Source organism: Drosophila nasuta, chromosome 2L, assembly GCF_023558535.2.
Source record: "Drosophila nasuta strain 15112-1781.00 chromosome 2L, ASM2355853v1, whole genome shotgun sequence".
NCBI lineage: Eukaryota > Metazoa > Arthropoda > Insecta > Diptera > Drosophilidae > Drosophila > Drosophila nasuta.
Window position 1 is genome coordinate 9,068,685 of NC_083455.1, and position 17,916 is coordinate 9,086,600.

The 17,916-nt window shown below is 43.2% G+C and overlaps 2 protein-coding genes across 3 annotated transcripts; one reads left to right on the plus strand and one right to left on the minus strand.

Moving 5' to 3' along the window:
• Positions 1-171: 171 nt before the first annotated feature.
• On the plus strand, positions 172-9,460 carry LOC132783587 (rap guanine nucleotide exchange factor 2). 2 transcript variants are annotated; one of them, XM_060788843.1, is made up of 8 exons: positions 172-300; positions 2,087-2,224; positions 2,296-2,583; positions 2,642-6,398; positions 7,637-7,783; positions 8,210-8,704; positions 8,901-9,013; positions 9,081-9,460. In XM_060788843.1, exons 2-7 carry the CDS (start codon positions 2,195-2,197, stop codon positions 8,966-8,968), a joined length of 4,785 nt encoding a protein of 1,594 aa, XP_060644826.1. In that variant the 5' UTR covers positions 172-300; positions 2,087-2,194; the 3' UTR covers positions 8,969-9,013; positions 9,081-9,460. The 2 variants fall into 2 exon arrangements, with proteins under 2 accessions (XP_060644826.1, XP_060644827.1); XM_060788844.1 differs by lacking the exon at positions 8,210-8,704.
• A 1,081-nt stretch (positions 9,461-10,541) lies between these two features.
• LOC132783588 (tyrosine-protein phosphatase non-receptor type 21) lies at positions 10,542-17,734 on the minus strand. Its single transcript, XM_060788845.1, has 7 exons — positions 17,295-17,734; positions 13,450-15,487; positions 12,502-13,390; positions 12,215-12,433; positions 11,981-12,157; positions 11,598-11,921; positions 10,542-11,536 (listed from the first exon to the last, which is right to left on the minus strand). The coding sequence occupies exons 1-7, from the start codon at positions 17,377-17,379 to the stop codon at positions 11,408-11,410; spliced, it is 3,861 nt and encodes a 1,286-aa protein (XP_060644828.1). The 5' UTR covers positions 17,380-17,734; the 3' UTR covers positions 10,542-11,407.
• Between the last annotated feature and the right edge of the window lie 182 nt (positions 17,735-17,916).

Sequence of the window (17,916 nt, forward strand, 5' to 3'; positions counted from 1 at the left end):
ATATAAATCCAAACAAAAAAATGTTATAATAATACGTTATAATTGTTTCAATTAAGTTACGATATTTTTCTTGAAAAAAGAAAAATATCGATGTACACTTAATATCGATAATTAAAATATGCTGAAAACATCGATAGAGTAATGGTGTCATCGATATCTCTGCACAACTAGTATATATCGACGTGGGCAACACTGGCGCGGCGAGACCCATTGTGCATTTTTTCTAAATTAATAAAATGGCATCTGCAAGCCAAAAATATATTAAATAAAGTGCAATTTATTACACAAAAACCTTTGCAGGTATGGTGCTAATCAAACGCTAAAAAGAAATAAAACCTTTTTCGAGGTATCAACGTTGCAGCTTTTCTGCTCGAAAAACTATACGCGTGTGTGCCTGTGTGTGTGTGAGTGAAATTCCAACAATGCGCAGGGAGCGAGCTGGCTGAAATTTCTTTATGCAAAGCGTACGCAACAAAAAAAGAGAAGAAAGAAGAAGCAAAGCTAAAGCCAGGGAAAATTAGTTGCATGTGTGTGTTGGTGTTTTGTGGCGGCGGCTGCTAAATAAAAAGTGCGTATAATTAGCAAGTGCAGGCCAACATGCGTCGTTTGCCCATAAGTGAAGTGTGCACACGCATACATGCATATATAGAGAGATATGTGTATTAAAAGCAGCCTACATCAAATCATTGAACTGTACAAACACGCCCATATTTAGTGTATGTGTGCTATGCTAGGCTATGGTTGTATATGTGTGTGGACAGTGTTTATTTATTACACTTTGATTTTGCAATAAGTTGCTCTTGTTGCTCGTTGTAATGGGGGCTTATCCAGCAAGCGAACGACGAACGGAAGTCGTCGCCTACAATTTTCGTGTTTTTATTTTATTATTTCTCGCTCACCCTCCTCCACACTGCGCACACACTCACACATAAAACAATCAACTAGCTGACAAATACACTCGCACACGCAAGCATGCAGAGAGATACACAAACACATGTACATACACAGACATCCATATACATTTTACCCACACGCTTCAGTTGCCGTCGGCGTCGTCGTTTACTGCTGTCCGACGGCGTCGTCGTCGCCGTCAGCAGCGCAGACTCAATTGCATGAGAATTTTTTGTTGTTGCTGTATGTATTTCTCTTGTGTTTTTGTTTTACTTTTTTTGTTTTGTCGTCGCAGCCGTAACGCTGACTTTATTTATTGGCAGCATTGTTGTTGCTCTCTGCTGCGCCTGCTGAAAATGAAAGTGTGTTAGCTTGTATCTGTGTGTGTGTGCGTGTATATGTAATGCAAATTGTGCGGCCTGCGAAACAAAAAAAAAAAAAAAAGAATAAAGAGAAATAAATAAAAGAAAAGAAAAAAAAAACAAACAAACAAATCCCACCAACAAAATTGACCAATAAAATCTCACAGTAATTTTTTGTTTTTCTCTCAACAAGAGATTTCATTTTTGCAACTTAATTAGGTGAATTCTGTGCCAACAACAGTGAAAGAAAATGTGTTTCATAATTTTTTTTTTATTATTATTATTTTTAGTTAAATGCAGGCAAATTTAAACCAGACCTTAAATGAACACATTAAAAAAAAAACGTGGGCGCATAATTAAACAGTTTTAAGAACCGGTTTAGCAAGAGCAACCACAACAAAAAAAATATTTGAGCAAAAAAATAAAAATCATAAATAATTATTATTTATTTTTTTATATAATGCGCAAAAATAATAATGATGACTCTTAAAATTTAAATTAATTTTTGTCGTTGAAAATATACAGAAAAAAATAAAAATATAATTTTTGTATGTTGTATGAATTAGCTTTTAATTATTATTAGTTAGTATTTTTTTTTTAATAAAGTAAATATAAAATATCAATAATCCTTGAACCGGTTTGGCTAGATGAACTCTTGGATTTTTAATGATATGTTATTAAACATTTCCAATAAAGATTTACATTTCATATACTAAAATTGACAAAGACAGGTTGCTGCAAGGCAGTCGAGAAACACAATTAAATAATAACTCTTAAGATTTTTAACCACATTCTGTTCTCGTATTAATAACACGATTGCAATATAATTGCAGCTTCAATACAACACAAGAAAGGTCTAAAGTTCAGCACTCAAGACATATCACCAAGAACACAACTGATTGGCATGCCGTAGAAGCTGCACCAAGAGAAGCAGCGCCTTAATGGATCCATATCATCATATCAGACATCATGTGAGTATCATTCCCATTGTAAGGCAATCAAGATAAGCATTTCTTTAATCTCGAAACACTTGTCTTTGCAGTATCCACCCAGTAGCACAGCCGGGCCAACGTTGCTCGGCGGCAACGGCAACGGCAGCAACAACAACAACGGCAGCACCACAGCAAGCACAGCGGCAATCAATCGACCGGAATTGCATCAAAAATGCAATCGAGGATCGCACTCAAGTGACACAAGTTCAGCGTACAGCGGCAGCGATACAATGGCCTCTGTATATGGTTCATCGCTGGAGGCCGAGGAGATTGATCTCTCCGGCCTCGTTGAATCCGTGGTGGACTCCGATGAAGAGGATCTTGCCGAGAGCATGGATGTAAGTTGTACTTCAAAATGTTACTTTTCTCTAGCTTAATTCACATTTCTAATCACAGAGTCTCAATGTGCGCGACGCTGTAAGAGATTGTTTGGAGAAGGATCCTTCGGAGCGCAGCGAGGATGATGTGGAAATACTGCTGGAATTCACGCAAGGCCTCAAGGCATTCACCAACATTACGTTGGCCGTGCGTCGTGCCCTCTGCTCTGTGATGGTCTTCGCTGTCGTGGACAAAGCGGGCACCGTTGTCATGTCCGATGGTGAAGAGTTGGATTCGTGGTCGGTGCTTATTAATGGCGCCGTGGAGATTGAGCATGCGAATGGCACACGCGAAGAGCTGCAAATGGGCGATTCATTTGGCATATTGCCCACCATGGATAAGCTGTATCATCGTGGTGTGATGCGCACCAAATGCGACGATTGCCAATTTGTGTGCATCACTCAAACAGATTACTATCGCATTCAGCATCAGGGCGAGGAGAATACCCGACGGCATGAGGACGACAATGGTCGCATTGTTATGGTCACCGAACTGCGTTCGATTGGCGGCAGCGGTGCGGAGAGTCACACAGCTGCCACAACTGGAGCAACAGCCGCTGCGAATCTGAATACAAAGCGTGGTCACGTTGTGATTCGTGGCACGCCGGATCGACTTTTGCAGCAGCTCGTGGAGGAGAATTCGATGACGGATCCCACGTATGTGGAGGACTTTCTGCTCACGCATCGCATCTTCATACAGAATCCCCAGGAGGTGACCAGCAAATTGCTGCATTGGTTCGATCTGGAGCAGCTGGACACGCACAAGACGCAGGAGTTGCGAGATCGCGTCACACGCGTCGTTTTGTTGTGGGTCAACAATCATTTCACCGACTTTGAGGCGGATCACGAGATGATGGAGTTTCTGGAGATCTTTGAGGCCGGTCTGGAACGCAAGAAGCTACTCAGCCAGCTGCGTTTGCTGCACATTGCGTGTGCCGCCAAAGCGCGCATGCGCAGTTGCATCTTGACGCGTTCGTCGCGCGATGAAGCCCTCAACTTTCAAATCATTGGTGGCTACGAGCTGCGTGGCGTTGCTGCAGCCACTGGAAATGCATCGGTGGGCATTTATATATCGCACGTGGAGGCAGGCTCAAAGGCTCAGGATGTGGGCCTCAAGCGTGGCGATCAGATCCATGAAGTCAACGGCCAGTCGCTGGATCATGTGACCAGCAAACGTGCGCTGGAGCTGCTCACGGGCACCACGCATCTGAGCATACAGGTGAAGAGCAATCTGCTGGGCTTTAAGGAGATTATGCAGGCGCTGGAGCATGGCAGCGGCAGCAGTGCTGGAGGTGGTGGCATCAGCTCAACTGGCAGCGGCAGCTTCAAAAGTTTGCGCAGTCCCCGACGCATTTGCGCCAACGATATTGCCAAGCTGCACGGACGCAGTGATAGCACCACCGAGGAGCTAAGCAATCGGGCGCACATGGTGCGTTTGAGTTCAGTGGACATGCTGCTCGATCAGCCCGATTGTGCCCCGCCCCAGACGCCGCCAGTTGGCGGTGGCAGCAGCGGAGGAGGCAACTTGGCGTCGAATTTCATGCAACAACTGCTGCAGAGCGTCAACTCGAATTCGGCCAAGAAGTGCAGCGCAGAGGATGGGAAACCAGGAGGCTTTATGACGCTGGCGCCGAAGCGGCGACTGCAAAAGGCTTTGGCCAAAATGAAACTACTCAACAATCAGCAGCAGCAGCAACCGCATGCGACGGGCAGCGGCCTCAACGACAGCTCCGACACGCTGCTCAATGAGCCGCAATGCAAAGCAAAGCTATCCGCTGCCAGCTCCGGCAGCAGCAGCTGCAACTCCACCTCGAATGGCAACTGCAACAGTGCAGGTCGCTTGTATCAATCACAATCGAATCCCGATCTGAGCAGTCTCAACTATGACAACGGCAGTGAACCCAGCGCCACGTTGCAAGTGAACTATTTGCAGGCGAATCTGCATCGTCCGTCGGCGGCCAGCACATTGACAGCCAGCTCGATGCTGCCACCGGATTATCCCGAGCATGTGCTCAAGGTTTACAAGTCGGATCAGACCTGCAAGTACGTGCTGATCTACAAGGAGACGACAGCACACGAGGTGGTGATGTTGACGCTGCAGGAGTTTGGCATACACGATCCCAGCTCCAACTTCTCGCTGTGCGAAGTCAGCGTGGGCGAAGGCGGCATGGTGAAGCAGCGTCGTCTGCCCGATCAGTTGCAGAATCTGGCTGAGCGCATTAGCTTTGCAGCCCGCTACTATCTCAAGCTGAACGACAGCACGGAGCCGCTGGTGCCGGATGAATTGGCGCTGGAATTGGTGCGTGAATCTGGTGTGCACTTTTTGCAATTGAATGCCTATGAGTTGGCCATTCAGTTGACGCTGCAGGACTTTGCCAACTTCCGGCAAATCGAGTCCACCGAGTACATTGATGAGCTCTTCGAGCTGCAGTCTAAATATGGTGTGCCCATGCTCAGTAAATTCTCAGAGCTGGTAAATCGTGAGATGTTCTGGGTGGTCAGCGAGATTTGTGCCGAACACAATATTGTGCGACGCATGAAGATCGTCAAGCAGTTCATCAAGATAGCGCGACACTGCAAGGAATGCCGCAATTTCAACTCCATGTTTGCCATCATCTCCGGTTTGGGACACGGCGCCGTCTCGCGGCTGCGTCTGACCTGGGAGAAGCTGCCGTCGAAGTATCAACGCTTGTTCAATGATCTACAGGATCTAATGGATCCGTCTCGCAACATGTCCAAGTACAGGCAACTAGTATCCGCTGAACTGATTGCCCAGCATCCCATCATCCCATTCTATCCAATTGTCAAGAAGGATCTGACCTTTATCCATCTCGGCAACGATACGCGTGTCGACGGTTTGATCAACTTCGAGAAGCTGCGCATGCTCTCCAAGGAGGTGCGACTGCTGACGCACATGTGCAGCTCACCTTACGATCTGTTGGCCATACTCGAGCTCAAGGGTCAGACGCCCTCGAATGCGCTCTTCTCGCTCAACCAGATGTCCGCATCGCAGAGCAACGCGGCTGCCGGCACTGTGATTGCCGCCAACGCGGGGCAGGCGACGATAAAGCGTCGCAAGAAGTCGACGGCGGCGCCGAATCCCAAGAAAATGTTCGAAGAGGCGCAAATGGTGCGTCGGGTGAAGGCGTATTTGAACAGTCTTAAAATACTCAGCGACGAGGATCTGCTGCACAAGCTATCGCTGGAATGCGAGCCACCACATGGCTCCACCTACTCGGGCAGCATTTCGCATGGCAACAGCTCGCATCGCAGTGCCGGAAGTGGCAGCATTGGCGGCGGAGGCAGTGGACAAGGCACTGGCAGCATTCACAATGCTGGCGGCGATCAGCTGAGCATTTACTCGCACACCAGCTCCAGCTCGGCACCGAACTCATCGCTCTCGCTGCGCAAACGCCATCCCAGCTCACCGACCCTTTCTACCACCAGCTCGACGAGCTCCACCAGCGATCATCAGCGTCGCCAGCAGCTGCACAACAATGGTCCCAAATTTGGCACTGCTTCGCCGCAGGCTGTCAAGAAGATGCTATCGCTGTCCGAGTCCTCGAAGATTCGACCGCATCAACCGTTTGTGCCGCGTCACAGCTCAGCTCTGCCGGGCGTCATTCCGCCGCTGCATCATCTGCATGCCGCTCATGGCTTCAGTACGCCGTCTGGTCCTGGAGGCGTCACAGCGGCGTCTGTCGCAGCTGGGGTTGTCAATGCACAGTGCACTCCCAGTCCCAGTCCGTGTGCTCACCGTCGTCTGGCATCAGGAGGTAAGCAAATACACGTGTTTCACTTTAATCCCTAAGTGGGTGATTAGCATTGATTCTGGGAATATTGCGGGAGATTAGAAGAGCTTATTGCCAAAGCAATCCTAAGTAAACAAATTAATATTGTAGTAGCAAAATACAACATTCATATAAAGAATAGTTATGTAGTGAAAATATTGGTGAAGTTAAGAAAGGAAATTATTTGAATGAACTGAAAGAGTGTAATTTCTTAAAAGTTCTTTACATAATTGAAGTTGTTTAAATAAAGATTTTAGAAGAGTTTGCCATCTATGAATCTGAAAAGTATAATAGTTAAATCAGCAATATAGTATTAAATACGAGTAGATAGTAAACAAGAATTAAAGATACAGTCGAGTGTACTCGACTGGGATAAACCCGCTACCCATGCGAAATATGCCTTAGCGATCTAAATATACCAGATCAGCAGTTAAGACCCGAGTGCAGTATAAATACATATATATAAATATTTCTTACTTGTACAATTTTAATTTGATCGAAATCGAATTCTCATTAATTTTAAATACTATAGTTATACTATAACTATAAAAAACCGATGAAAATAATATCTAAGTAGCTGTGATTCTGACATTTCTTCGACTTTATAAAGCATCTATAGATCAAATATGTTGAATCCATACAGACAAAAAAATACTTCTTTTTTGAAAATATTGTTCTTCATTCAATGAATGAATACCAACTACGAATAAGTCTAGAATAGCTTATATTAGTTAATTTATATGAAATGCACCCAAAAATGTTTTGAAGTAGCATTAATTTATAGTCAAAACTAATAACTTTATTGGGAAGCTGTTTGCAGCGTTTTTAGCTGTTATCCAATTAGCGAAGTATACTTTTATGGCTTTCGAAATGTGTGGATGAAAAAAGAAGCAGATTATGATTATTAGTAAAATGAGCCATATGGCAATTTTGTTGTTGCAAGCTAATTTTGTTGTGGTCATTAAAGCTGAGAAGAAGCTTAAGGTTAAGGTTAATAATATGATGGCAGCATTTACTGTGCAAGTTGTGCAATCAGCCTTCAATTTGTCATATAAATACTTTCTATATTTAAGATAAATTGCGCCGCGTCGTTTATCGTACTATTAATAAATAACCACGCTGTGGTAGCAAATAGCTCTCTTAAAGCGTGATTAATGTCGACTGTAAAGTGCACTTCAATATGTATGTATATAAATTCTCCCCATTCTTTCACGATTTTGCAGGCAACATAATGCCCACTCGGGCGATACACGAGCGTTCGCATTCGGACACCCCCGCCCCGCCGCCGCTGCCCTCGGTGGATCTGTCGCTGGAGAGCAGCAGTGTGACAACCTTCCGTGATTTACCGCTACGTAAATCCGTGACTTCCGGTGAGTGAATTGAAAGAATACGCTTATGCATAGATGTAATTCGAAATGAAACTAAACGCTTACAAAACGCTGCTACTAAAGCTCCATATTAGCAAACATAGTTAATTAATAGTGCATAGTTGTAGCTTAACTTTAGTGTAAAAGGCCTTTTAGCAAACAACGAAACGTTGATTGCGCTTTAGTTGTTTCCCTCGCCCGCTCGCTCGCTCGCTACGTGCTTGCACTTGGTTTGGTGGTTGGTAATCGCTGCTTTGGCAATTGGTTGTTGGTTTCTCACACACACACACGCATACACAGATATACTCTTTGCACACACATACCAAATACATACATATACATGTTGTAAACTCTCACGCACTGTGACACACTTTACGCTACTTTTACTCTTCACTCATTCGTCACAAAAAAACAAAAAACACTCAACAGGTTCAGTTTCATCGTGCGACAGTGGGCATGGCTCCTACGCCCAGCAACAGCAGCAGCACCATCTCTTGACATACCAACAACAGCAGCAGCAGCAGCAACAACAGCCACACAATGAGCCATCGCCGCCGGTTTACACGGCTGCCGATTGTCGCCTGTTGCAGCAGATATCAAACAATGCAGTGACACGGAATTTAAACAGTCCCTGTCAGAGCACAAGCACACCACCCAGCACACCCACACCACCACCTCAAACACCAGCAACAACAATAACGAGCACCCAACAACAACAGCAACAACAACAACAACTGCAAGCAGCATCACAGCTACCCGCACCGCCTGCGTCTTATTTGCATATGCGCAGCCATCAGCAGCTGCAGCAAATACAACAGCAATTGGCAATGCCACCGCCACCGCCGCCCGTCTACACCGCCAGCAGCCTGTATAGTCATCATCATAACAATGCTGCCACCAACAGGCATCTCAATCACATGCATGGTAAGCGATCACCACCAAAAGAAAGCAGGCAGCAGCAGCAAAAGCAGTGGCAGCTTGGGGAGAAATGTTAGCATAGAGATCTTCCGCTAAGATCAGCATAAAAGAGAAGACTGATTAGCAGTCGTAAATTAAAATTTAACTACTCTACAAACCTTCTTCACACTCTCTAACAACATCTCTGATTTCTTTCTCGCAGGTGGCCCGCCAAATTTTATGGATAGCACCAAGTGTACCATATGTCCCATGCCACCCATGAATCAATAAATCAAACTGTGCTGTTTTAACTACTAAATGTTAATTTAATTAGTTGTGAGTACAAATCAATTTTGTAAAATATTGTCATGCATGCTAATTGAATTATTCTTCTTGCTTTCAGCATATATAGATGCCAAAATTTGTTAATGGTTGTGGTTTCCATGTCGCCAGCAAAACACACATATATATTCATGTATATGTATGTAGATATACTCTACAAAATATTAAGAGAGGCACATACCATCGTCATCGAGAAGATGTTGCTGCCCCACCCACCCATTCACAACATACATAAGACACACGCATACATGTTCATATCCCATCATAAGTATTCTATCAGCTCTCCCCATTGTCACGTATTCTTAGATTAAGTGCATAAAGTTTAGTTTACGTTTTGTTTTAAGTGGCCTACGATTAATTTTAATTTAGCACAATTCTTTGTAAACATTTTCACTTTCTTCTTCATACAACAAAAAACAAAAAAAAAAACTTTAAACAAAGTTGTTGCCTTCTCAAATGCATAAAAAGAAACGTCTGCAGGCAGACCAAAACCAGCAGACTCAATCAAAAACAAAAAGAATTTGCAATCAAAAACTCTTTTGAAGACTTTTAGTCGGCATTTAAAAACTAAAACAAAAAGACAATTTCAATATTTTGCCCAGCACAACAACACAAAAAATAAAAGAAAAACAAAAAAAAAAAAAAAAATAAACAAGATCGAGCTGAGAGCGACTCACTCGCTTGTATTCCATTTATGTATACTTTAGCTCTATGTACAAGTTAGTTTTATATATAAATCTAAATATATATATATGTATTATGTATCTTTCTATATATGTATACATATGCAAAGTAATGAAAAACCTTCGCTCCAATTCCAAATATTTAGTTTATAAGCTGAGAGATTTTTTCCGAATATTTTCCATGAGTTGAATTTATATAATTTATATTCAACACCACGAACACACTGAAAAGACAAATGCAATTTATGTAAAACAAGAAAGACAAGAACAACTCGAATGAAAGTACAAGAAAATCGAAACCAACCAGAAAAAAACAAAACAAAAGACAACCTAAAAACCTGAGACTCGAAATAATAAGAATAATAATTTTTTGTAAACATATTTTCCTCACACTTGAAGGACTCCAATATTTTTGTGTGTGTGTAAATTATGCAATTGCCTGTTATATACATATAAATATACATTATATATATATACATACGACTATATACAAGAAATCTCTATATATACATACATATATACATTGCCTATATACAAACCTGAACAAAGTGCAGCCCAATTAGCCTAATTTGTTGGATGCAACATGAAAATATTTAAAGAACAAGAAAAAAAAACCAAAACAAAAATCAAATTGCTAAATGTTTAATGTATAATTGTGCTCTTTTATGTTTAAGTTAAGATAAAACGCAAACTTTTGCTTTTTATGGCTTACAATTAAATTTACATGTAAAGAAAAACAAAATGTTTGTGCTTTTTCGCTTGGATTAACTTTAAATGAAACGCAAAAGTCTCACAAACCAAATGCTGAAGTGCAGATTCTAAAATTTTTGGGGCGAGTATTTCTTGATAGATCTTTTGGATAGACTGAAAGATAAAAGCTATCTAGCAATACCACAAAAGATTTCGACTCAATTCAATAAGTCCGATTAACCATAAGACTTTTCAAAATTAAATCACAAAAACAAAGAGGCTTCCCTTTATGTCTTCTGTCATCTACAAAATCGTTTTTCCAAAACAAAAAAGGCATATCATATTTTCTGAGTTTTTATCAAAATAATTCCCCCCAAAAAAGGAAAATGTCGCAAATAAAGAAAACGAGAATTGCTTAAATAAAATATTTACAAATCATTTAAAATCGTATAACTCAATTTGTGTATTAATTCATTTAAGAATCTATGTGTATGTGTATTATATATGTCAAAAATATGTACTATATATGGTATGCACATGGCTTTGAAAAAGGCAAATACATGCAGTATTGAAAAACAAAAGAAAAACACCTGAGATTGATTGAAAATGTTGTATAATTGTAATTTTTTATTGCTTTGCTTTGCGTTGCGTAATGCATATCGATTGGTTCAGTTTAAAAAAATGTGTATAAATAATTTGGCTTTAAACCTAAGCACTATGATTAACACAAATGTTAGTTTTTTGCATTGAGGGTGGAGCGCGCGCGCTTACATCTTGGTAACAAATTCAAAAGAAAACTTACGCGTTAACAAATTGGGATCACAACGTCAATACACATCAAATTGGTGGTTTAATATATATATGTATATATAATAATATAATAGCTGCCCCATTGGAAGAACAAGTCTGCAATACTCGTTATGAGAAAGTTGTTCGATTCGTTTGTTGAGTTAGTCATAGGTTAAGCTTAAATTGCGAAAAATACTACGAATGGACGTTGATTGGATGTTCGAAGTTAGATCAACCTCGTTCGCTTCAAATACGTGATGAGCAGATTATAGATGAACTTGTATTGCGCCAGCGATGGTATAATGCTGTCCCGCTGATGCCGCAGCTGCCCTATGACTCGCGGTATATCCAAGTCCTGCAATCAAATTGAACAATTTACTATACAGGAAAAACTAATCGATAAATCAATAAGCTACCTCATTGTGATCCAGGGTGTAGAGCAATAGATCCGCTGTCAGCGTAACACCTGAACGTCCGCCTCCTTCTAGGCAATGTATGAGCACTGGCGGATTTGTGTTGTGTCCAGGTGGCACCTCGTTTGTCGACGCCAATCTGACTGAATTGAGCTCCTCGAGAAAGTCGAGAAAGTGATTGACATCACGCGGGCAATTCTGTTCCGCCCAATCGGCATACTTCAAATGCCACACGGAGCGATAGCGGCGCGAAGGTGCATGATACAAACGCAGCTTGCTGGTGGTGCAGCGATCGGTGGTTTGTGAGAATTCCTGATAAACCTGGAACTGTATAATAAGAATAGATTAGTTTATTGCCTTTAACTAAAGAAGAAATCGTTTGTTACCTGACCAAACTCCAAGCTGCCTTGGCTGCTGAGCGGTATGTAGCTCATGTCCTCGGTTAGCTGCACCACCAAATACACATCGGCCTCCCACACGCATTGCCAGAAGATGCGCATCGTTTGCGACTCCTGCGGTGATTGGGCGACAATGTAGAAGCGCTGTTTGTTGCCCACAGTGGCCTGCAAAAATTGCTCAATTTGAATCGATTCGCATTTAGTAGAAAAAGTTTAACATACGGATATAGATGAGGCATTCACATAGCCATGGCGATTGTCCATTGAGGGCGTGAGACGAACACGATTGTCGTCGTATGGCAGAAAGTTGGGATCATGATTCTTTAGCTCATTCTCCTCGAGCAGCGCACAATCGTATTGGGCATGCTCACGTCTCTTCGGTATGCGCTCGAACTCCATGAACAGCTGCGCATCCTGCAGCTTCTCGTTTAATATCTGGCACTGCAAAACAGAGAGTAGAGATTTAATATTACAAATATATTACAGAGATATTCCCAGCTATCAATTACCAATTTATCCTTGGAATACTGCCCCGAAATGGGCTGCGGCTTGCTGACTCCCGTCGACCAACGATGCGGCAAATTGAGATCGTCCTGCGCCAGCTTCATTTTGGTCGCCAGTTTCGCTTGCTGCGCTGCCGAAGTGTTTGCCTTCTCGCGTCCCAATGTCGCCGACTTTTGTTTATCCGGCGTTTTGCTGCGCGACAAAATATTCCAGCGACGACGTCGCTTTACCTCCTTGCTGGCCGACGAGGAGCCCGTTGTGTCCAGCGTCGAGTTGAACATGGAGGACGTTGAGGCCGACGTATTGCCGGACAGATTCATGGCACTAAATTGCTGATGCAGCGAGTCACCCGCTGGCGAAATCACATCCACCGTTGACTTGTTCAGACTTGCTGTGGAGCGATGTTGACGCGGCGGAGGCGTTGCACCAATTGCTGGTGCTGCACTCGCCGCACGTGCGGCACGTTGTGGTGCCTGTGGCTCTAGAAATTGCAGCTCTGTGCTCGCTGCTCGATCGGCGCCATACTTTTTAATATTTCTGGTAATCTCATCATCTGGCTGCGCATTCACAGTCAGCGTTACAACATTGTTGTTATTATTATTATTGTTGCTACCATGTCTTGCCGCAGGCACAGGCGCCACGGCTGGCGGCGCTGACTGTATGGAGGAGGCGCGTTGGCGCATGGCATCCACATTGCTGTTGCTGCCGCCGCTAGCGCGTTGCGGCTGCTGCTGGTGTTGCGGCATGGGCAGCGGCACATTCTCATAGATGGGCTCAATGGAGCCGTTCATGGCGCTGCGCTGCAAAGGCGTCGGAGTCACTGCCCCCGGCTGTGGACTGCTTGCTGGCGGCGGTGCCGAGCTGCGATAGCCACTGGGCGGCAAAGTGGGTGAACTGAAAACAAAGTACATAGAAATTAGCATTGTTATATTACATTTGAATCAATAAATTACCTTTGCACAGCGGCTGCTGCAGCTGCTGCTTGACTCATGGCCGATTGACGCAGTTGCGACATTATGGACGGCTGCTCCTCGATCATATTCAGATTCTCGAAGGTGCCATGTGGCGGCAGGTAAGGCTGCGAGTGTCCCATGTGCCCAATGTATGGATACATCATTGTGGCACCCGAAGATGTCGGCATATTGCCGCCATGCACCCCGCTTCCTCCTCCCGCTGTGGCCAACGCCACAAACTGTCCGCCATTGAGCAGATTGCGATTGGACACGAGATCGGGCGATGAACCAGACACATAATTGCGATAACCCTGTAATGGACGTGGCGATGCCACCGCCAAGTCTGGCGTGGACGAGGAACTCAAGCGATTCACCGGATAAGGCGGCGGCGCCTTGTGGCGCATCATGTGCATGCGCTGGGATAGCTCCAAGTAAGCAGCTGGCTGCTGTTGCTGCTGCTGTTGTTGCTGTTGCTGCTGCTGAGTCTGATAGAAGTTGAGATGATGATGATGCGCATGCAACGCAGCTGCGGGTTGTGCCACATCCGGATAACGATGAGCTGCCGTCAAGTGATGGCCATACAACAGACTCTCGCCATACACAGCCGAGTTGTGCACATCGGGCTGCGATCCGGCGTAATAAGCAGCTGCATTCCCGGGCGTAGCTAGAGCCAAAGCAACATTGTGCAGTTCGGCGGATGGCGTGCGATATTTCAGCTGCACAGCGGTCTCGTAATCCGGCGCAGGACGATAAGTGGGCAGCATTGCTTTAAGACGCTCTCTTTCGTGTGTGTCGGCAACGAGATTGCTGCTGGCATTGATGTTGTTGCTGTTGCTGTGGTGCAACATGCTGTTGCTGCTGTGCAGATTGTTGTTGCTCAAATCCAGGCAGCTGCTGCTCTGGCCCAGCAATTGGCTGTGACTGTGACTGGCCGCTAGCGAGATGTTGGATGAAAGCAGTTGCTGTTGTTGCTGTTGCTGCTGCTGTTGTTGTTGCTGTTGCTGATGATGCAGCTGCAACTGTTGCTGCTGCTGTTGTTGCTGCTGCTGCTGTTGCTGCTGCTCAGCCACATAGTCGTAGTCCACATAACCCCCGCTATCCGCAGCACTCGAGATGCCATTGTTGCTCTCCATATCAGCGCCACTGCTGCCCAAACTCGAAGGCGTGTCTGTGTCGATGTAGCGCTTGAAGAACTTGTGCTGCGTGATGCACAGCTTCCAGAAGTAGCGTGCAATGTCCGCCTCGCTGAAGATGAAGCTGCCCACAATGCTGCCATCGCCATCGAGTTTATTCTGCTCGATTTTAATCGTGCGCTTATCGATCGTCACCGTGTGAAACTCCTTCCAGGGAAAGTATTGCCGACCATTGTCCGCATTCACGACCATGCCATTGATGGCCAGACCCAACAGCAGATCGTTGCCCAGCGTATCCTTGGCCGCAAAGCGTTCCTCGCCATAGCCATCGAGCTGCTGACAGCACTGAATGTACATCTCCTCGGCCTGGCATTGATTGAGATGCGCCAGACCCGCGTGCTGTTGCAACACCTCCATTATGAGGCCATCCAACATGTTGTCATCATTGGCCAATCCCTGCATGTTGCGCGGCAGCACCAGCGACTTTTTCAGATAGTCCTTCGACTGCTTGTCACCCTGATAGCTGTCGTACTCCGCCTGGCGACAGTACAACGCCAGCAGGATCGCAGTGCGTATGTCACAGGCAATGCGTCCCTCATAGATGTCGCTCTTCAGCTGCAGAAAGTAATAGAAGCGCGTCGCCTCATCCGTCAAATGTCGCACTCCGGTGGTCACATAATGCCGCACTCGCAGATACATCTTGGCTGCGGCTGCATATTTCTCCAGCTGGCGGCTCAGTGAACGCTCCAGATCGATCCATTTGTATTCGTCCTCCTTATCCTTGACCAGATAGCGCAGACCAAAGAATTCCGGTTGTTGGATGAGCAGACGTTGGCACACATTGTCCAGACACTCTTGGCCCTTGCTCTCCGAGCTGATGGTACAGTCTACGGTGCTGGACGAATCTGTTGGATAAGCGGACACATTTGAAATTCATAGATAAAAGTGCAAACGCAGATAAGACGCATGTCAATGCCACAATCTCACAGCTAGAGCGTCAAAGCCAATACCATAGTAATAATAATAATAACGCAAAGAAGAATGCAAACAACAAATTTGAAAAATTTGTAGTATGAACACGACTGTCCAATACCTGTCAATTGGTTTTAGGGGCTATGAGAAACACTTTTCAGTATTTATTATGCAAGCTAATTATTTGTACTATTTTGACAACCAAAATACAGCAAAACCATAATTTTTAAACTCTACATCTTCAATATTTTCGTCTACATAAAATAATCATAAATATATTTCTGCTTCTGTATCTTTATTTTCTAATTCAAATTGTCCTTATTTCAAATAAGTAATATTTAAGTATATTTATAATTTGTACAACCTAACAAATTTTTTTAGGAAGTTTTTTACTAAATAAAAATCCTATCACCCATTTCAATAGTTTTTGTCATACTAAATTTTTGGTTTTTTATTTTCAAAATTTAAATCGAGATCGTTTTCATCAAACAGATAGACATATAGTCAGGCGTCTATGAAAAGTGAACTCGATCATATCTGCTTCTTACTAAGTATAACACCCTTCAACTCTATTGTTGCCGGATATAAAAACAGAGGCAGCAGCAGCGGCAAGAGCGTTCTTGGCTTGACAACAGAGCACGCGCAAATATGCTAATGTACACACAGATATTTTTGTTGTCTAATCGTTTTTTGTCTTTTTTTATTTTGTGGATTGCCTTATACGTTTTTATTGGAGCCAAGTGACGGAAATCGTTGAGACTTTTGTTGTTTTAGGCGAGACACTCTGCAAACTAACAGCGTCTGGGAGTGCGATTACATTGGCTGAAAGCGACTGCTTAATCTGAGAAACCGATTTAATCAAGTTGCATTCACAGAAATTTACTAATGACTTTCTTATTAACTTTTCATTTAACTTATTTCCTTGAATAGAATTGTAAATACTGGAAAATAAATTTGAGATTTCTGACAACTATTAAAGAATATTTTGTTACCTATTCATAATCAAATCCAATGTTGTTTAATAGGGAAACCCATTTAATATACATTATAGGGATCTCAATGTAATACAACGATAATCTAGCATAAGCTACAACTCTGTTAAGCTTTAAGAAGAAACGCTGTTATTAACGTCCTAACAGATGCGCAACAAGTTGCTTACAGGATTAAATTTTCATGCAGTGTCATTCTAGCATAATCTACCACACTGTTAAGCGTTAGCGAAACATTGCACTGTTAACAGCTTAACAGATGCGCAACAAGTCATACTATAAAAATGCTGCGGTATTTGCTGTTATTTTTGTTGGCTGTTGATATGTTTTGACAAAGGCGAATTCCAAAAAACTGGTAATAAACGAAAGCCGCAAGATAAACGCATTGCTTATCTGCTGTTTGTTGTTCACCATCCATATAAAACTAACACACAATTATGTGTTTTCCAATTAAAATCGCGCAAAATGACTAAATAAATCAACAAGTGTAAAACTTGGCGGCAGCTGCACTCCTATTTTATTTTTATTATTGTATTTGCTTTTACTATTTCGGTTGTTGCTGTTGTTGTCGACTCATCGACTTGGCAATTGAAATTCTTCTTCTTTTACGTTGTTATTGATATTCTTTTTTCGATTGATTGTTGTTGCTTTCATAAGCTGATTGATACGCCCCCGCACAGACACACACACACTTAAAAGGAGCATACGCACTTGTACACACACACACACGCACTTGCACTCACACACTCACCTAGCAAATGATGCACAGATATTACAAATAAACTTTTGGACGTCACATTATATTGTCGACATTTTTTGAAGAATTTCAGTGGCATTTCCGTGCCGTTGTTGAAACTATGCGTGAGACACGCTGCTGCTATTGTTGCTGTTATTGGCTTTGGCTAAGCTGATGTTGTTGCTGTAGCTGTTGTTGGGAAGCAGGTACCAAAGACATTTGCATGTAAATTACACAATTGGTTTTTAGTTACTCGCGTTTTTTTCAAGCTTTACGCGTACAGCTTGTAAGGCACTTGATTAGAACACAGTCGTGTACACGTTAAGCATTAAAATTTTACAATTAAAACTAATTGAAAGTCGTTGCAACTAATATAAATAAAAGAGTTAACTAAAAAAACTAAAAACGAAAGAGTAGTTTTGGTTTCGGTCGTGGTATCGAATAAGCGAATTCAACGTGTGACCGCAGTTTGGATATCAAAATATATCCCCTGACCAAGAGAAATATACCAAACTATAACAGTGGCCTGCTGTTACAGTTGTGTTTCTTAAATTTGAAATTTTTAAGTGTTATAAATAATAGTGTATTTTTAACAAAACGAAAGAGAACAGTACAAAAGTGGCATTTATTGCCATGA

What these genes read in the sequence shown, in the direction of transcription:
- LOC132783587 (XM_060788843.1), top strand. Translation starts at nt 2,195, where the DNA reads ATGGATCCATATCATCATATCAGACATCAT. An exon ending in ATCTTGCCGAGAGCATGGAT is followed by an intron (nt 2,584 to 2,641) that starts GTAAGTTGTACT and finishes TTCTAATCACAG; the next exon opens with AGTCTCAATGTGCGCGACGC. An exon ending in CCGTCGTCTGGCATCAGGAG is followed by an intron (nt 6,399 to 7,636) that starts GTAAGCAAATAC and finishes ACGATTTTGCAG; the next exon opens with GCAACATAATGCCCACTCGG.
- LOC132783588 (XM_060788845.1), bottom strand. Translation starts at nt 17,379, where the DNA reads ATGCCACTGAAATTCTTCAAAAAATGTCGACAATATAATGTGACGTCC. An exon ending in AGTATTCCAAGGATAAATTG is followed by an intron (nt 12,434 to 12,501) that starts GTAATTGATAGC and finishes TCTGTTTTGCAG; the next exon opens with TGCCAGATATTAAACGAGAA. An exon ending in TGAATGCCTCATCTATATCC is followed by an intron (nt 12,158 to 12,214) that starts GTATGTTAAACT and finishes CAATTTTTGCAG; the next exon opens with GCCACTGTGGGCAACAAACA.